General features: G+C 38.8%; 1 protein-coding gene across 1 annotated transcript in view; it reads right to left on the reverse strand.

Annotated features, from left to right (window-relative positions):
- Positions 1-776: 776 nt before the first annotated feature.
- The window catches only part of SLF2 (SMC5-SMC6 complex localization factor 2), a 29,223-nt gene continuing 9,636 nt past the window's right edge, over positions 777-20,363 (reverse strand). Inside the window, exons 6-20 of the mRNA XM_032191084.1 lie at positions 19,492-19,574; positions 18,418-18,528; positions 17,985-18,152; positions 16,307-16,409; positions 14,879-14,954; positions 12,980-13,121; positions 12,453-12,561; positions 11,142-11,318; positions 10,447-10,544; positions 9,633-9,720; positions 9,035-9,154; positions 8,482-8,559; positions 6,188-6,274; positions 4,689-4,757; positions 777-3,555 (exon numbers count right to left, since the gene is read on the reverse strand). Of these exons, the coding sequence (XP_032046975.1) occupies positions 3,520-3,555; positions 4,689-4,757; positions 6,188-6,274; positions 8,482-8,559; positions 9,035-9,154; positions 9,633-9,720; positions 10,447-10,544; positions 11,142-11,318; positions 12,453-12,561; positions 12,980-13,121; positions 14,879-14,954; positions 16,307-16,409; positions 17,985-18,152; positions 18,418-18,528; positions 19,492-19,574 (1,545 nt within the window). The 3' untranslated portion in view covers positions 777-3,519. The remainder of the gene's footprint in view (positions 3,556-4,688; positions 4,758-6,187; positions 6,275-8,481; positions 8,560-9,034; positions 9,155-9,632; positions 9,721-10,446; positions 10,545-11,141; positions 11,319-12,452; positions 12,562-12,979; positions 13,122-14,878; positions 14,955-16,306; positions 16,410-17,984; positions 18,153-18,417; positions 18,529-19,491; positions 19,575-20,363) is intronic.

Below are 20,363 nucleotides of genomic sequence, written 5' to 3' on the forward strand. Positions count from 1 at the left end.
CTCGGTGAGGACAAGCCCTTCGAGGAATCGACTTTCTCTGGGAGCCTTCCCATCAGCAGCCCACGCCGCTCCCCAGCACTGAAAGGCCTTTTCAACACGAGATAAGGAGGGGCCCCCATCAGTTAAGCTGGCAAAACATCCACAAGGCAAGACACCGAGATATTTCACAGCCTGGGGGGTGAAAAAATCACAACGTGAACGTCATTAAGAGCGTCATTAAGAGCACGCAGATAATGTAAACCACCAGGAGCGGGCTAAATCCATCAGCATGACCTCTCCAAGCAGCTCCTCACCCCCAATGTGTTCAACGAGGGCAGCGTACGCCCCTGCCAGCCCCTCAAAGCACAGAGCTTGGCTGTGCTCAGGAAGCTAACACCACAGCATCCATCCCTTATTATTAAAAATAAATAAATCCACATTAAAACGCCACCTCTGTAATCCTACCAGGTAGCAGCCCCTCCAGCTGCTCTGCCAGTAAGAGCAGCGTGCTTATTCCACAGGCGGCTGCTTTTCCCAAAGCTGTCCTCGGATTTGGGGACTTCAGAGAGTTCCTGCAGCCGCTGCATCAATGAAGCAGCCGCGTGCTACTGACCTTCAGCCAGACCTGCCTGCGAGTCATTAATCACTTGTGAAATCCCCATCCATTACCGAGTTCCACAACACAACGGTGAGAACGTGAAACGTGCTGGCCGGTTTCTCCAACTCAGAAGCAAACTTTAAGCCACGCAGAGGCTTGTCAGAAGGAAAAAAAATAAAAAAGAAAAGCCACAAATGTATATTTTATAGGCAGCCTTTAATTTTTTGTCTGTGATTACTGCAATAAAGTGCATCTAATTGTCCGTGAAATGAGATAACATGGTTCTTAATACAACCAACGTAATATCAAGATAAACCTCAGTGCAAAAACGCTTATCTGAAGACAACCAAAGCAGTTAAGACATTTACTGTGCAAACAGCCTTTTTCAATGCGTGTAGCTTCTGGCTGGGGGCCAGTAAATGAGTCAGCAAAACACAAAACAGCAGCAGGTTTGCTATTTCACTGCTGGTCCTGAAGCAGTACTCAGCTCGGCAGTCCCTTTTAAGACTCTGCAGCGATGCTTTGGGATCATCTCTGTAGGGACACCGGTGAGCTCCAACTCAGCCAACGTCTAGACTCCAGCAACTGGGGGATTATTACTCAGCTACAAAACAGATGGAAGCAAGTCCAGACAAAAGGGGGATGGGGGGAGAGAGGAGAAATGCCAGATTGTATACACAGACATTAAGCATGAAAACACAGAACTGGCTGAGCTGAGAACTACTTCAGGACTTTCTCCATTTATAGTAAGCTCATCAGCTGCGAACCTCTGAACTACAGCGTCTGCAGCAAGACCAAAATAGGACCTGCAGCCATTTTTTTGTGAAACACAGTTGATGCATACCCATTTTGTGCAGAGATGTTTAATTAGAAAACCACGTCTGGTTTTATTTTCCATGGGTCTATTAAATAGAAGTATGTATCAAAGTGGTTACTTTGTATGGGAAAAAAAAAAAAGCACAGCAGTTTCAATGTGTTCTGAACTGCAATACAAAAGAGGTGCCAATCTAGACCCCAACCCTTTCCTTCTTCAAAATATACAGGACTGCAAAGTCAACTTTACATGGTAAGAAAAATATATACACATTACATACAGGAAACATATTCTGTACTTTTTAAAACTTTATACAACATTAGTGAGAAAAAAATATAAACGTTAATAAAATCACATACAATATATTCAACCTAGTAAGCAAATGCTACCAGAGGGAAGGCTGACACACCACGAAAGATGAGCAGAGCAAAGGGTGGCACTGCCATACCTGTTTACCACCACACCATTTTTTTTAAGCCTGAAACAGTTCCATTGTCAAGGATACCCTTTGAGGTAGACTCATCCAATTTAATCATGGTGAGATTAAAAAAGGAATTTTTCTTCTCCCCTGAATAATGTCATACACGTAACTCTTGCTGTTAAGGTAAGTTGATTATTCTGTAAAGGGTACAGCTGCACAGACTCAGGCTAACTCACTAACATTTGAAAGACAAAACACTGAATATGATTTGCAAATAAAATACCTTCCCTCTGAGTTGAGTCCAATCTAGAGCAGTTCTTTAACATGTAACATACTTAAATTTCATTTTTTTTTGTTTGAATTTGATCCTTTTTTTAACATTTTTGTGAAGTCATAGCAAGTCTATCATACAAGACAGGGTAATCTATAAAAATTGAAAAGGAAACAGTATTATAAAATGTACACGTAGTTATTAAAAATTACAGTTAAGAGACTCCCACTCAGTGCTTTTACCCAATACATTAAATTTCTGTTCATATACACATACATCCCCCCGCCCCCCAAACACAACAGCGTAAGATTTAAATGATGGCATTTACACAAAGCACAAAAGGAGATTACCTCTTGGGCTGATTATTTCACAAAGTTTGGGGAGCTCTGAACACACGCTGTGTACGCTGCAAGACTTTGCACAAAGGAATTCAGACCTCATACAGCTTTCAGAGTTATTTCTACTTGCATGGGCCAAAAGCTCATCTCCTCAAATTTCCACTGACTTGACATTTCAGAAATAGTTATTCTCTCTGTTTAGATAAAGCACCGAAGCCAGATAACAAATATAAGTTTGTTTCTTAAAGAGGAATATTTCTTAAAGAGGAATACAACAATACTACTTGAGTATTAAGATTTCATTTACAATATGGTCTTAGAGAATCACTTTCTGTGCAGTCACATACACTGCGTACATAAATTGATGCCTGAGGACGTTAAAATGAACGCATCACTGTAAGAACAAATTTGATTCTCTTATTTGATAAAAGACAACCGCAGAGCAAAGAAGTGTCCACAAGTTGTTTGGGTACAGCCCCTCTTCAGCTGTCTCCACCCTCAAGCGAAGGAGATGGTCACTTGTTCACATGTGACTGCTGTATTTGTGTTATTTAGAGAAACCAGCTGGTCTTACCAATTCTTGCTTTGCAGATTAACACGTGCAGGTGACTCTGTTATTTGGCTCGTAGTGAAACTGAGCTTCCTCACCTGCCCACAACAGGGGAGGTCTAATACTGTTTCTCAACTCACATTCCACATCACAGGACAGTTTTTTCCTAGACACCCTAAAGCAACGCTTACAGGTGTGTGCTGGCAAGAAAACTGATGCATACTGTTTTCAAAAACATCTTGTGATTAGCAATGGAAATGAGAAACTTCCCTCAGTTTTCAAGATAAAATACGCCTGGACAATCAGACAGGGCTATAGAAATAGCTACTTTTACAGTTTATCCACTTCATTTTTTTCTGAAGTACCGTATTTGTAAAAACAATGATCATCATATTGAATCATTGTGTTTTTAATGTTGGCCTGAATCAAGCCCAAGTTGTAATTCAGAGGACTGATTCCTTGTGTTCCAACCAAGTTGAAGCTCCATTCATTCTGCATCTTCCTTGATTTCATTTTTTTTCTGTTATTTCCCTGAACTAGACAAGCTCTCACGAATCTGGCTCCCAGAAGTCATGCAGTTTTCCCTAAAGAGTAAAAACAAAAAAAGAAAACAACTCAAATTTGTAAGGACTCACAATCCAACGTGGTGACCTTAAGCTAAGCAGTTGCCTGCTCTCTTCTTTATTTGTTTATTTTAATTTGGAAACACTTTCCAGTTTCCCCACATGTGAATCAAACCCAACTGCCTCTGAAAGAAACAACTCTGGAAGAGCAGCATCTTTAATAACTTTCATCATCTGCTAAGTACCTCTGTGACCATGTCTACCCTCTAATTCCCTTCCCTCCCTGTAACAGGAAACCCGAGACACTACAAATGATGTCTTTTTCATGAATTGCTTTGAGTCATTATTATTCTTTACAGACAAATGTTTGATTACACATATAAGCTTAGTATTGATTTCAGTTTAAAAATGTGTAACGTAAACTTCCTGTAAGAAATGCAGTAGTTTACTGGAAAGCTGAACAATTTTTGTATTTATTTTTGAAGGTAACTTTATATTCCAAGAGAGGACCTCAGCACGTTAAGAAACACAGGCACAGAGCTGAGCTCTGGATATTAGAAGTCATCCACCTATTCCACCAAGGTCAGCCAAGGCAAGTATTAATGAAGGACTAATCGTGAAAATTCTTGCTACTGCACACATGCACAGAGCACGAGAGGGTTTTCCTCATCATTGCATGAAATTAGACACTTTCGAGGCAGGGGGCGGTGGGGGGCTGTTAATCAAGAGCTGTTAAACACATGTGCATAGAGCCTTGGATTCAAGCAGCCTCCAAGTGACAGAGTGCCAGACAATAGCAGGAAGTGCATCACGGCATTCCTGCCCCACTCAGGCCTTTCCAAAGCATCCACTAATGACTGTAATCAGAGACAAGCCCTGCGACCTGACTCAGTATTAGCATTTCAGGTTATTGCGTAAGCCATTTATGAGAACAGCATTTTTAAGGGTAAAGATGGAGTCCTGGTTTTACCAAAGCCAGCAAAGCAAGGGTTTTAACTAAAGACTATCCTAAGACACCTAAGTGTATTCAACAGCCAAGCAATTTAAGGAAAAAAAAAAATCTTTTAAAAATCAAAATTTTTCAAATGGTAAAGAATGAGTTTAATGCACCCTGCAACATGAAAAGAAATAAAAAAAAGTTTTCATTACAATACCTGAGAAAGCCGAGTGGTTTGTATCATATCTTGCCATTTGCTGTATATCCTAGCAACCAAGTCTTTTACCTGCAAATACAGATGAGTTTAGCCACTTGCATTAAAATAAAAAAAAAGCCAAAAATAAAAACTACCACCACACCACAAGACAAAAACCCAACACCCAAGGGTTACTGGGAGGAAACAGTTTCACAACAGGCATACAGAACATCACCACCTCAACTCCAACAAGATCCCTGTAATCTGGGATTTTGAATCCAAAATTATCTACTCCACAAAAGCTCATTACAGGAAGACGATTTAAAATGTTAAGTGTTTGGCATCAACATGCAAGCCTCTGGCCTCCAAATACCCATCTCAGCCTTTGGGTAACTTAGCTTTGTTACACAAGTCTGATTGCTTCTAAGGAGAAAAAAGTGCCTGCCATGGCAATCATGAAAGCCAACTATGCAGCACTGTCTGAATTTGTATTCCTTATATTTTTTTTCATAACCAATCACAAGCAGGTGTTAAATACAATGTATTCAGAGTTGAAATTTGCTTCATATACTGCGTAAAATCACAGTGGTGCCTTATGCAGTTACTGCAGTATCACAACAGCAGAAGTAGTGAAAGGGAAAAAAAAAAGCAAGTAAGATTTTCATCTCCCAGTGCAAGTGCAATAGAAACAAAACAGACAGGGGTCTGATATTCAAAAATTCAAGCCAAGATTCTGTAACTTTATAGCAGGATCCATGTTGTACTGATCTTGCTGAATAATAAAAAAAAGAAGTCTTCTTGAGAGTTAAGAACATACACAGGCACAAATGTTTAAGGCTGGCAAAGCCAAGGCTTTTCAAAGTTGAGCTGATCCCGTTTGGCTTGCTATGACAGGAGGCAGACCACGAAAGTCCCAGAATTAGGCCTAACATTAGCAAGCTACGTACCACAAAGCAAATGAAAGGCAATTATCCAGGCTTGGTGCTACATCACATATAGTGTTGGCTTAAACCCACAATGTTTTTAACAACTAATTTTAACTAAGTCATTATTTTGAAAATAAAAGACGTGCAAGATGGTCAGGCTAGTTTTTCTGTACTGTGTCCCACACTGCATGTAGCCTCCGCTTTTAAAAGCAGAAGACTGCTTAAAAGCAGAAGATTGCTTCCTGTCAGTTAACAAGGACTGCCATGAAAAAGAAAAGGAGCAACTCCATGGGTCTGAAAGTTGAAATAACTAGCTAAAAGATGACAAGCTCGCATCTTAAGAGTTCTTAGTCCTGTAGCTAGCAAAAGGAGTGTTTCCAGTGCATTAAAACAAACGTATTTATGTATGAGCACAGATGTGATTCAGACAGAGAAACCAGGAAAAAGAAATCCACGAGGAAAGAGCTTAGAAATGTCAGGGTAGGGATGAGGGAACAGCACAAAACAAAACAAAAACAAAAAACAACAACAACAAAAAACACAAAACACAGAACTCAAACCAAACAAAAAACCAACAAAACCAGTTTGTCTTACCTTAGTTCGATAGAACAGCCTTGCATCTTCCCTAATATCACATTTTATGTGCTTATCTAAGGCACCACAGAGCTTCAGTAAGTGTTGCTAAATAAAGACAAAAATGAACAGCTATTTTAATACTCCATGTTGAAACTAAAAATTTGCTTCAAGTACTATTTCAGTGTAACAATTATATTTTGGAGAAAACTTCAGATTGAAGCATATAAAGTAAGGAATGGGAAAAAAAAAAAAGAAAACAATATCAGGAGATCCTGTATCAGCTGTTGATATGCACCTCATGAGACAAGGGGAAAAAGAAGTTCCAAAATTTTAATCAGAGCACAGCTATATATCAAAAACTTTAAAGTTCCTACTAGCTAATTTATAAGTCCTTTCTGTTCCCAAAGTAGTAAGAACAGTGCCACTCAGGTCTTTCACCAACGAAAAAAAGTTCTGCAGCTTAAACAGCTAAAAATAACCTTTTCAGTAATAACTCAGGTAATTTCCTTTTGCAGTCTGCAGGAATTGGCTGAACAGGTAAAACATATGCAGTGTACATGCACTGATCTCTAACCTTCTGATGGTCTTTTTTGCAGCTTCATAATCTCCTAATAACAGCTCCCAAGATCTTTGATATTCTGTGAATCTCATGATAAAATTCTCGTACTTAATCCCCCACTAACCTGCTGCAAAACAGCTCCACTCTGTAGGTGGAGCATGCTGAAATTCTACTTATAAACATTTGCTGGTGTCTCAAGACCATGGCAATTCACCCCCATCCAACTGGAAGATGACTAGAACCGAAATAATAATACTGATTTTATACCCAATCGAGCCTGCACAAGATTTACATACAGTGCCACTCAGCCACGCACCTCTTTCCATTTGACTGCTACCAGGTCAGTGAATATTAGGCTCTTTCTTCATCAAGAAATTGAGAGACTGTGTTGTGCGTGGGTTTGTTTTTTAATCAAATTCCCCATAGATCTTCAGAAAGCAGTTGTAAAAGACACATCTCAAAGAGATCACTGCAATATAACTATTTTTTTTTTTTTTTTTTTTTTTTTTTTTTTTTACCAAAGACATTTTTCCTTCACTTTGCAGTCTGTGATAATCTTTTTGCAATTGAGTAGGCCACCGAGACTCCTAAGCCCCAGGCTTTTTAGGAAGGATAGGCTGGGAAGATGACGAGGGTGTGTTGCCCTGTATGTGAGAAAGCAGCCTGAGTGCACGGAGCTCTGCCTGGGGATGGATGAGGAGCCCACTGACAGCTCATGGGGTTAGAATTAAATAGAAGACCCCTAAAGGCAACATTGTAGTGGGGGTCTGTTACAGACTTTGGCCTCTTCAAGAATCTGCTTGGAAAAGTCCCACAGGATAAGGCCTTGGAAGGAAGAGGGGCCTGAGAACACTGGTTAGTATTCTAGATAGAGAGGTTTCATCTGAACAGCAGGAAAACATTTCTTTACTGCAAAGGTGACTGAGTGCTCAAACATGTCGATCAGAGAGGCGGTGGAGTTCCCCTCATCGATACCCAAAAAGCTGTCTGGCCATGGTGCTGGGAAACCTGCCCTGAGTGGCCCTGTTTGAACCTCCAGAGGTCCCTTCCAGCCTAAACCATTCTGTGATTCTGTGAAACAGAAGCAAATATTACTGCTTTACCTCCCTCTTCAAGGCTTCACATAACACATTTCTTAAAAGCCAGGAGTGGTTTTATAGAACAGAAGATTTACACAAACATCTTGCAGCCAGCAACTCACAGCAAACGTTCACAGGAATCTCAATAAGATTACCAGGAGGCTAAACAGAAGGTATTACTTAACAGATGTTCACATCTCCATAGCCATAGTTCCCTCGTGCTGTGAGAACAGAATAGATACAGTCATAGCCCTCACTTGCTGATGGCTGCGCTCCAGCACAGAAAAACAAAATGTGTTTGAGCATATTTTACTGGATATTTTCAAAATGGTTTTCTTCTAGATTAAAGTTTCAGCTTTACTTAAGTAGTTCATAGGATCACCAGAGTTCTGAGGATCTGTGCTGAGTTAATCTCCAGTTACTCTGTGAAAGATGACGTCCGCTGATCAACAGAATTGTGTTTTGACATAATTCCACCTGCAAAAACGCAGGAGATGTTTCTTTCTCTGCAGTAACTGCAGGGAAGAGCTCTTCTGCATTTACTTCGCCTCAGAACAAGTTTCTCCCAGTGCTGTTATCCTCCGGTGATCTTCTATCACCTTACCACAATAGACCAGAAGCGCATAATAGTTAGCCTTTTAAAATCTAAAGATCTAGCCACTGTAGTTACTTACCCTCTGATTGGAATTTACAGTGTCAAAGCAGCTAGCTTCACTGACTAGATGAAGGAGGATGTAGACTAGGTAGTACACCTGGAGAGAAACCAACAGAGCTTCAGCAGTCAAAGCACAATCTTTAGCTACAGCATTATCTTTGCTTTAATGATTCAGTATTATGACTTCACTGGCATCCTCCAACAGCCAAATAAATGAATAGGTACGTCTACACATTTGCCTAAATAAACAATATGAAACAATACATTCATATATTAGAATCATTTTAAAACAGTACTACGCTGTTTTAAGTTACCCAAGTGACCCACAAAGCTTTCTGTGGTTTCAATTACTGAAAATTAAACTCAGCAGTTGACTTTGTTTTCCCATTATCTACATCCAGATCAAAATACTTGCTAAGAGATTTCATGGTAGACTCATATAACCAAACCAATATTGAATTCTCAGATGAGTGCAAGTTTTTCTAGAACTTGTTTACAATAGAAGATTAGTTTCCAAAAGTGCAGAAGATACATAAAAAGACAAACAAAAAGGTATACTATCAGCTATATACCTCCTGTTCTAGTTCTATATGAAGGTGGTCTTCACTGACATTCTGCTGCTCATCAGTTCTCATCTTCTCTAGTAGATTAGACGGTTTCATGTACACCAGATACTGATGCAGAAGAGACATCTACAGACAGATGCATTAACAGATTGAACTGGTTCACTGGCAACGGACAATTTGAAACAGTGCCACTACCATATCACATGACCATTAACACAAGAACTTCCATAAATGGGGCTCTTAATTAGAATTGATTATTTCATGCTTTGGGTAATTCTTGACTATTTGCAAACTAAAGCATTTGTACGTTGCCTCATTAACCCCTTGTTTTCACAGTGATTCTACATAAATATAAAAAGAAGGCAGAGAGGCATAAACTTCTTTCCAATGACCAAAATTAATGTTTAGGCACTTAAGCAATGTTGCATTTACAAGCTACAGGTTACACACGTGTACAAATATACTTCTAACACTAAAATAAAAAACAGTGATTGTTTTTAATACTGTAAGCCTATTTTTGTGTTAAAGAATGACCAAAATACAAAAACAAACAATACCTAAGTCTTCTAAACTTTTAGAATTATACACACAAAACATGCAGTACCTGCTTGTCGCTGTCATCAGGTATTCTTATATGCTTCTGATTAAGAAGCTTTGCAATTATCACCAGGCTAAGGCGTCTTCTTACTTCCCTGAAAAAACAAGTTTGTTTTTTATTTCTTTCCTAGAGAAAGTCTCAAATCCACAGTTTCAACAATGTATAGCAAGGCTGTGCACGGCTTCCCTAGACAAAGACTTGCCCACAGCTGTTAAGTTGGATTTACTGAAGATAGGTGCTATTAAACCAGTAAAGAGGCTAGTAAGGTGCAAGTATCCTTGTCTCATTACAGCTTTTCTTGTGGACAAGCAAACATTGCTAGAAGCTTGCCTCCAAGCCTGAAATCAAAGGCCAAAATCGTTCTCCTCTCTCTCAGATACATTTTTAAATTTATTTCAAAGATCCAGAACTCTTGACAGATTGACATAAAATCAGACATTAATCACCCCAAGGACATTTAATTTTTGATCATTCAGCCAAAGATTAGAGTAGGTGATGGATGTTGGAAGTTATGCCTTTATTTACTATAGGGTACCAGAAAGTGTATAGCCCAGAAAACTACAAATAAAATGTTGAACAACCCTTTCCCACCACAGAGGTGATTAAGAAACTATGTGTGCACAATGACATGCACATACATCTGTAACATATGATAAAACCTAACTATTTGTGGTGGTTTGTTAAAGTATCTCCCTCCTCCCCCCCAGAAAAAAAACAAAAACAAAACAAAACAAAAGAAAATACAAAAGCAATGTTACACCTATTGCATTTGTCAGGCTCTGGGCTTATACTAATAAATTAAGTGTTACAGAGTCATTACCGTCCACGTATTATCCAGCTAGGGACCAGCTGAACCAGCCACAGAAGATTATGGTGCTGACTGGAGAGTTCACTCACTGCCAGACAGAGCTCAGGCATCTTTAAAAGAATAAAAACATGTTTTTTTTTTGTTTTGTTTTGTTTTAAATCACCTGATTTACTAAGCAATGGGGACATTGGACATTTGTTTTATTTGCACAGGAATACACATCTGCTACCAAGAAACACATCCACAGCATAGATATTAAAAGGAATTGAGCTAGTAAAAGATGATGTGCATGAAGATATTTCTGCACTGCAGCTGTGGCTATGTCTCCTAAATACTATTTTACAGTAGGGTAGCTGAGATCAGGTTGCCTTTCCTGACATTTCATCAGCTTAGTGCAATCATTTCATTTATTCTTTCAAATAGCCCTTTTAAACAATCTATAATTAATAAAATCGCTGCAAGTTCAATACAACAGTCCCCTTGCAGAAGGGGACAGGCAAGCATAATGTTTTTAGGCAGACAGTCTCTCAGTACACCCAGCCCCCTCCTAAATCTCAAGGACACAAAGTTCCCAATCTGTTCATATTACATTTACAAGCAGTAGTTTTCTGCTATGTAAAGGAAAAAATAAAACTTCAAAATAAATTCCTTGAAAATTAAGCTGCAGTTTCATAAATCTAGCACTAGAAAATGAATTATGAAGTTACCTTTGTATCCCAGTCTTTTATACTTATCAGAAGCTTTATGAAAAGGCACTGAAAATCTATCAAGGGAACTTGCTTCAGCTGTTTCTCCAAGCTTATTTTAAATAGTAATAGAAGCAGCAGCAATATTTCTTGGTCTGTATATCCACCTTCGACTACCGTTGTACAGAAATCTAGAAACTTTAAAAGAAATAAAAAGCATTACAATCTGAAATTGGTTTAGCTTCTATTAAAGCGTGACGAGAACTTAAGTTTTCCACCCTCACTTTAAAATGCTCTTTGAGTAACAAAGTTTTCCTGTTCTTACTGCAAGAACAATACTAGCTCCCCTAGTAACTGTCTGCATTTTTTATTGTTATTAAAAAAACACCTGCTGGAGGCTCATCTTATAAACATTTAAAGAATTACTTTTGAACAATGACAATAATCCCTGGACATTAGAGTATGAAAGATCTTTCTACACTGCACCATTAATCCCATTCTGTCAGTCTTCTGTTTAGTTAGACTTTCTAGCTATACAAGCAACACTGAAAACAATCAAGAGATTTTTCCCCGCCCAATTATCATTAGATGGATTACTTACAGTATGGGATGTGTATTTAGAAGGAAAGAAATGAATCAAGACACGTAAGTCTGTCTCTAAAGGAGATGCTACATTTGCTTCCTCTTGAACTACACGATTGTATATGATCATGTAAATGATCATTGCAAATCTCTAAAGAGGCATTGTCAGGAGGGTTCAAATACTTCCACAAGGGACTTTTAAACCAGTTATAGAGGCAGGATTTTCATGAAATGTTTAATCACAGAACAAGCCTGGGAAGTGTGACCAGCCCACGGTTTCACAGGACACAGCATGGATTCACAGCTCACTTCCTCAAAAGAGGCAGTCCCAGCTCCACCTGCCCTCTGTGAGCTCCCACCTCATTCACCTTCTGCTGCACAGGGACTGACCACGTGCCTCTGTGAGCTGCACTAACACAGAGGCAGCATAAAACAGAACAGCCAATACCAGCTGCCCATCCCACTGGAACACCCGGACACTTTTCTTTTATATGAGGGAGCAAAGAAGCCTGACAGAGAGCCACACTGGAAAAGGGAGGCACCAGGAATTGAGAGAAGCCAATGGAAGTCAGGGAGAAAGGAAACTGAAGCTTGCAACAAGCCTGCAGCAATCTCTGCTGAATGTGGAGCTGAAACCCCAGCAAAACACCTACTCAAAAAACAAGCCCAGGGCTAGATTAAGGTTCCTTTTTTCCCCCCTCAAAAAAAAATTAAACAAAAACCCTTGCATAGGAACTGGAGTTTTCTCACCTTGATTACATTCATTAGATTGTTTTCTGGTAGACTGGTGAAGGCTGGACTGGCAGAGGAGACAGATTCTCTTGGTTGCTGTTTGCTCACTGTTCCTTGCATCTGACTCCTAATGAAAGAGATGCTAATCTGAGCCATCAACAATTTAAAAGCCCACAAAGGCTTATTTGCATCAAACCGAAGGAGAAACACAGCATGGTTTAAACACCTTCAAATCAGAACTATCCCCAGCTACAGAGCACGTCTTAAACTTATAACCAATTACTTACAATTCTGCCCAGCTGTTTCGGCAACAATTCATGTTAATACCCCTTAGACAGTTGTAGGACCAAGAACAATACTCTGATTTGCTGAACCTGGCAGAAACTGTTTTAAACTCTGGCTTATTTACTCTATGAATACCTAAGTTTAGAATGTAAGGAGACGGAATAGGGGAAAATAAAGAAAAACCTTCTGATTCTACATTCTGAATACAAGACCTGCTTTCACAGGATCTAAGCAATAGGTGTCAAAATGAAAACACTTACAAAATATCACACTCATTAAAGTTGGGCTGCAGATGCTCCAATGGAAAGAGAGACGCAAATGTAACACCCATATTGACAAAAACAGTTGACACATCAGCTAGTGAAGGTATCCAGGGTTTAGACTGTTTATCGCTGATGGAAGCTACGAGTAAAAGATACGGAATGGATTAGTTTAAATTTAGTTCTTAACGTTAGTTCCTTTTCAGGGAAGCAAATACATTCAGCTGTTTGCATCAATTCTACCAGCTCTAATCTCAGAAAAATTGCTGTTATTTTCAGAACTATAGCGTGAGGGGTAGTCTTACACAGTATTTTACACTTAAGAAACATCTTGCCTATGTAACAGGTAAATTACTTTAAGATTCCACCCATTTTCTCTCACAGCTGTCTCTCACCACATACAGTAGAATAAGCAAGAAGGCAAGATTTACTTTTAAGAGAACAGATAAATTACTGTTCTGTGTAGGTAGAGGTAAGAGGGTGTTATAATGGGACTAAAATCTTATCTCCACTTTCAAGACAGGGAAGGTTTCCAGAACAGAAGTGCAAAATACAAGGAATTCACTGATTGAGGTAAGCAAAAATGCTCATTGCAAAGAGCTGATTTGTATCACGACTCGCATCTGAACAGCTGCAAACTGTACACAGGATTCTATATAGGATACTAACTAGCAAGGTGACATCAAACTCGATGCAGTGTTCTCCAAACAATGACAGAAGTCACTAGAATTTTGAATTGGGTCTCTTAGGGTTAATTCTTTAAGAACAAGAAAGGCAAATATAATAAAACAGTATCACTCAAGATACTGCAAGTTCAGATCTCAATGTTCAATTCAAGTGTTCCTCATTTTCTTTTGGTGTTTTGTTTTATTGATGTTTCTTTTTTTCTTTTTTTTAAATAAAACATCCTTAGTTAAGCACCAGAACAGAACATCTCAGAACAGTTTGGAGACTCCACAGTTTGCAATTTTGTAGTTAGACAAGCTTTTCAGGAGCAACTGTAGCCTATTTGATCCTGCTTAAGGATCCTGCATAAGTCAGAGATGGGCTAAGATCTCTCCTAGTCTTAATTCTTTGAATGCTCACTGATCAGCTTGAATTGTTCATTCTGAAACGAGCTTAATGTCAACAAAGCAAAAAATAAAGGAGGCTATATTTCCTCTCATATCAGCTCACAGTCCTGTTTCAAACAAGACTCAAAATATGTAGAACAATTTCAATAGAACTGCCCAAGAATGTCAAATGATCTTGATTACTTTAATGATGTTAACTGTTAATTTAAAGAGTGACTGATGGATCTGAATGAAGACACTGAGAACATACAAAGCAGCTGGTACTGAAGAAGTTCAGAGTACAGATAAAGGAAGGCAAAATGCACAGGAAACAAGCAACAGCGTAGGCTGAACCAGACCCTTGTAAATGTTTACATGTAAGTGTACAGCTCCTCTCACTTTTGCCATTTATTTGGAAAGTAAACCACACGCAGTGCTACGTACTGAGTATGACTATGTGAAAACCACCTTGTAGTTCTTAATTTATGAAATGAATGTCTGCATCTTCCGAAGAGAAAGATGGGAAGGAGAGTAAACTTGAGCAGACCGGGCTCCTCCTTAGATCAGTTCTATTTGTGAAAGAACAGAAGCGTGTTTAAAAGGTTCTGTACTGGATGCACACATTTGCAAATATATGCCAGGACCACTCCCTGTGGAACAGCTTGCACAAACTCGGTGAAGACCAACTCCTGTTACTTACATAATGCACAAAGGCTAGAAGAACTTAAATTCATGCCAGAATCACAAGATTCTGTGCTTTTTCCTTCCTTTCCAACACCGTCCTATACTTCACGGAAGGGAAATACCTTTGTTTAGATGGTCAGTCTTCCATCCCTCAAATACTCACCATTTTTTACTGTTATTTCCATCAAACTGTTTAAAATCTGCAAGGAAACACAATAGCCAGGATGAACAGACATCATCTGTGGAGGGAAAAAAAAAAAGCTATGAGTCAAACATCAAGTTGCCAAATAACATTTTTCTTTGAAAAAAGAAAGAAACTCTTCATTAAAGTTAAAAAAAATAAAATAAACTCTCTAATGCATAATATATCACAGAACAGACATGATTTCAATCAGTACACACATTCTGTGAATGCTTTAAGTAATTACTCACAGTATCAGAAAAACTGCACACCATGTTGAAAGTCTGTTCTTAAGAAAGTAGTGAGGATTAGGGGAATGACTTATTAGCTGTCCTTTTGGAACCCGTTTGTATCTGTGATCAAACTGAACTCCTTAATCAGAAGTGAGGGCAACTGAGAGTTGAACTCAACCTTTTTCAGTTGCAGGTAAGTAGAACACGGGCAAGACTACACCAAAACAATCAATTATTAACTACAAGAATATGATGAAATACACGTCACGCTCCCTAACATTTCACCAGGCCAGCAAAACCTCCTCTTCTTCTCCCCCAAGTGCTGGATGTTTTTGTGCTCTGTAGGCAAACTGAACTGGCTCACCCTTCCACCTTATCAGAAGAACGCCAGAGCTCATGTAAGAGAGGAAGGCAGTACTTTCCTATCTGGAGAGAAAGAGATGGAAAACAAAAACGTTTTCCTTTTGGCAAAAGCAGAAAGGGAGTCAACAGATCCAGGCTGCAATTTTGCAGGCAGTCCAGCTTTATACTTCATTTCAGGCACAGTTAAAAGCATTAAGTAATAAGGGAGTGAAGATAGCAAATGGGCATTTTGTGAGTAACAGAACAATGCACATTCCCTGGGGACTTGGGTACCGGCACAGGCATCTAGAAAGAAGACAGCCACAACATCTCCTTTGACAGCATCTCTACTTTTTTTTTCCCTGAGCCATAATGCACATCAACTTTTTCAGAATAAAAATTCTGATAATGCACATATTTAGATTTATAAAAGGTACATACTACAGCGTGTACTTTTTTTTTTTGTGTGGGGAAGGAAATAGATAAATATTTGCTTCTGATGTGGCCCACGTTATGAACATCCCAAAATATCCTCTCACCTAGCATGCGCTGAGCCCTTTTCAGATGAAATACCACATATAAAGATGGACAGGAAGCTTTACAGCCACTCAAAGTGTGGAGAAAAGCATGGAAAAAGCCTTTTAACCCTAGTGACAGTCAAGGTATTTCAGACTGGAGAACAAATCAGAACCCAAAAAGGAAGGTTTTTTGATCAAAAAATTGCTTAACAAATGCAACAGATTCACAAACTTGTACTGATTACTTCTGCAACAGCTGGCTTCCAGGAAGAATGTTCTATCTGACAGAGTGTAACTGTAGAACAGTGTGGTCTTACCTGGAAAAGCCACTTCAGAATTGGTGCAGGACACAAGCTACAGCTGTAAGCAGAACTTAGAAAACCATGAAGAGCTAGAAAAAGCTGCTGTGTTACATCGGAACTGTAAGACAAAGATGGAGTGGGAGAAAAAAGGAGAAAAATCCATTATTGGTTGAATCAACAGTTTCACAATTAAAATGGCTTCAAACAAACATGGATTTACACTATTGTATTATGAATCATTATTCCTGTCTACACAGATGGGCTCTGTCAGATTAGCAAATGAGATACCAAATTTTTATTTATTTATTTATTTTTACTGACAATGACCTTTACAAATTCTTTTACAGGAAAAGAGAAAAAACATTTCAAATTTCTTGAAATCTCGTTTTTTGAAGAATCTTTCAAATAATCTAGAGGCAAAATGAAGCAAATAAAATCAAATGGCCTCATCTTGCTAGGCAAATTTGTGAGGTGCAGAACTCTGTATGATTTAGTAGTAAGTTCTTTTAGTTGAAATCTTCCTTAGCAAGTAGTGTGTGCCATAAGCAGCTGAATTAGATACCCAATTTACCATGTACCCCTGTTTAGGCTCCTCTGTTCCCAGTATCTACTAGAGCAAGTAGTTCTGTTGTGAGACCTGCCTCCTCACTTCTCCATATCCCATCCATCTACCTGCCTGACCAACAAAGCAGCTAGGAAGACATCTGTGTGTCAGCTGGGCAGCCAATACGTGCCAGCTGGATGGTTTCAGAACACCAAAGCAATTAAATCATAACTGCATTTTGCAAGGGACAATTCATTTAATTCTCATTCTTCCAGTCACTGATTTACAAGATATTTCTTAGAGCTTACATCCCTGTGACCTTCACATATTAATAAACTCCTCTGGCTTCAGGCCTCCTTATCACAAACCCAACTTCCTCAGGAGACAAGGAGGAGGATGGTTTCTCCTTACAGCCACAACAGCATATACAAATGTTTACAGCTCCCTCAGTTTCACTGATTCAAGTTCAGAGTAAAATACCAACTGAAATCAGTGGAATTACTTTTAGGATTTGCACTTGTGGATTAGAAAAGAAATCGTCCATCTATCTGTAGTCTGAGAGCCTCATAAAATGGACCACAAATCTCCATCAGTTACATAACAGTTGTGTGTGCGTATATAAAGACTTAGCTCGCCGACTGAATCTAACAGATGCCGTAAACTGTAACTTCCTGCAATCCCAATTATGTGGAATCTTAAGTCCCAGGGTCATTCAACACAGAAGGTTTTCAGCAGACATAACATAACATTAGAAAGAGGACCTTTGTGACCATCTATCTGGGATATTTAAGCTTTTGTTCACCATAATATTTCAGTTCTGCACTCATCTTCCACAAATCTGTCAGATTATCAGCGATAGCCCAACGCAGCATAAATATGAAAGAGGTCAGGACACTTTTTCCCCTTCTCCTGATGCCTCAATTAAGATGTTTTTTCAGAAGTTTGAGGAGTAAAGAAAGAAGGTTCAAGTAACTATTCACTGTTCTGTAAAGCTAATCTGGAAAGCAGAATTACAGGAAAAGAGTCAGTCTTGCCTACTTTGTAAGAATGAGTTCATTTGTATGCAAAGATACTATTTGATCTTAAAAACTTCTAGCACTTATGAAAATCCTACAAGTAAACACAATAGAGCGAAGAGGATATTCTTACCTAAGGAGGAGTTTTTCTATAGGATTTTGAGGGATGAAATAAAAATTCCTCAAGTCAAGGTCATGTTGATTGAAGATTTTCCCAGAGACTGTTAAATCAAATATGTCTTCTCCGGGGTGGTAGTCAGGTATGGCACGAGCTGTTAATGAAAATCTCTTTATAAACGCCCTACAAAATTAAAAAATACTTCTATGAATTTCAAGAAGAGGCCATGTGCTGTTTGAGATAGTCATTTTCAGATGACGAACACATCAACTGCATATGAAGGTAGAGTTAGATTATAATACAGTAACATCTAAGAAAATCCACACAACCCTAAAAGATAAATCATTTCAAACTAGACACACTAGCAGCAACTGATGGAATGAGAGAGAGATTAGGAAAAAAAGGCAAGGAAAACAAAGTGAAGAACTGGGTTTAATTGGTTTTGGACCTGTGTTCTTCTGAGAGGTCTTCATCTGTGACATTCTCATCTTCTCTATCTGAAGAATCAGTTTCCTTTTCTTGTATGTTTTCTTGTAACAATTTTTCTAGTTCATCTAATCTGAAATAACAATAATAGCAAAACATATCATCACCACGTAGTATCTACAACAGAAGGAAACAAGAATCAAGCTCCCAAACCCAGGGGCCAGTAGCCCACTAAACAGGGCAAAAGCATGCAAGACATTGTATCAGGGCAAAAGCATACAAGACGTTGTATCTGTGTAACAGAACAAGCATATTGCTAGTCCAAGATACAAAGTTCATGTTTCCCAACGCCTAATGAATTTCCAACTGCACTCAGTCAGTAGTTTGTGAGAGACAAAGACACTCAAACCAGCTGCTGACATTTTTTTTTTTTTTTTTTTTTGCAACTGCACGAAAGCTTTGTATCTCCTAGATTTTTACTTTTTATAGCTTAATGCTAGCATATTATTTGTTAAATAGTGTCAGTTATAGAAGCAGCCACTATGTTGCTTGTCAGTTCACTGTTAACTAGGGTCAGATTCTTTACGAGAAAAAGAATATACTCACTGCTGATTGCCATTAGTGCACATACCACATTCCTTTTTACCTGAAAGATCTCTTCCAAGAGCATGTATTAGTTCTGAATTGTGTAACTACTTGGATACTGTCAGTCTACACAACTTTGGAAACCAAAACTGAGCTACGAATGATTTTGAAGGAACTAGCATAATCAGTCTACAGAAATACTCTTATTTCATGCCTGACTAGCAGCTGTTAGCTGGCTCAGTGACCTGCAACAACAGCATTAGTAAATTTAGTCCAGCTCTTGTGGGGTAGACAGATTAATCACAAACCACTTATTACTGCTTGCAAGGAGCCTGTCACTCAGCTTTCAGAGTTAAGCCATGCTGGTAGGTTCCATCAGACATATGTTAGTAGTACCAGCAGGCAAAGCTTAGCGTGCTGCTACCCAAACCCCATCACTCTGGGGAGACAAGGTAGATCTAAGCATCCACAACTTTGTACCAAATTTTTAAGGCAGCTTTAAGAAACAAACCTTTTAGATTCTTCTTTCTCCTTCAAGAGATGTTCCAAGCTGTTCACATATGACACCTGGCTAACAACAGGAGTCTTAGAAAGCTGTAAATGAAGTAACAAGATATTTATGAAATACCACAAACTATCAATTGATTCACTATTAGGCAACAAATATGGTGAAAATATGACTCTCTTCATATTTTAAGATATTTTAGCTGAAGGTAAAAAAATAATAATTAAAAAATTAAAATCAAAGGAGACCCTGTAAAGCTGGACAACTAACGGGGTTTCTCAATTCCTCAATAGTTTTCCATTAATTGCTAAATCTCTCTCTGTGATTAATTTAGAAATAATTATGCTTCACAATGGGTCTGAACAGCAAAGCAAGTCGTCTTCTCTCCCTGGGGCCAACCTCCAGCTAACCTTCACGAACAGCGTTAGCACCAGAAGCCTGGTGCTTCACAGCTTTATCACTATCCACCGAGACGCTAGGAATCCCCTTTCTTGTGCACGAGACAAACTCCTAAAATGATTCAGCACATCTCTGTCACTCTCACCCTTGCCTAGAGATATCTTTCAAATGTAACAATCAGAATATCTTTGTGGGGAAATTTTGTGGGTAGGTTGAAGCCCTCTTACCTTATTTTATATCTGTTTATTCCTTAGTTGTTTGGTCGGGGCGCGTTAAAGATTGCATCCAGTTTTACATATGCCCCCTCTTACAAAAGAGGATAAGAACGCTAGTACATGCAAAAACCACGCTCATGGAGTTTTTGGGACAGTTCAATTGTTTTGTGCCTGTTGGTCATGAATTAGTACAATCAGGATAAGCCAAACGCTGTGGTCATACATGTTCCACAAAAATTTGATCTAGACTGCATCTGTTTATCA

This window comes from Aythya fuligula, chromosome 7 (genome assembly GCF_009819795.1).
Source record: "Aythya fuligula isolate bAytFul2 chromosome 7, bAytFul2.pri, whole genome shotgun sequence".
Lineage (NCBI taxonomy): Eukaryota > Metazoa > Chordata > Aves > Anseriformes > Anatidae > Aythya > Aythya fuligula.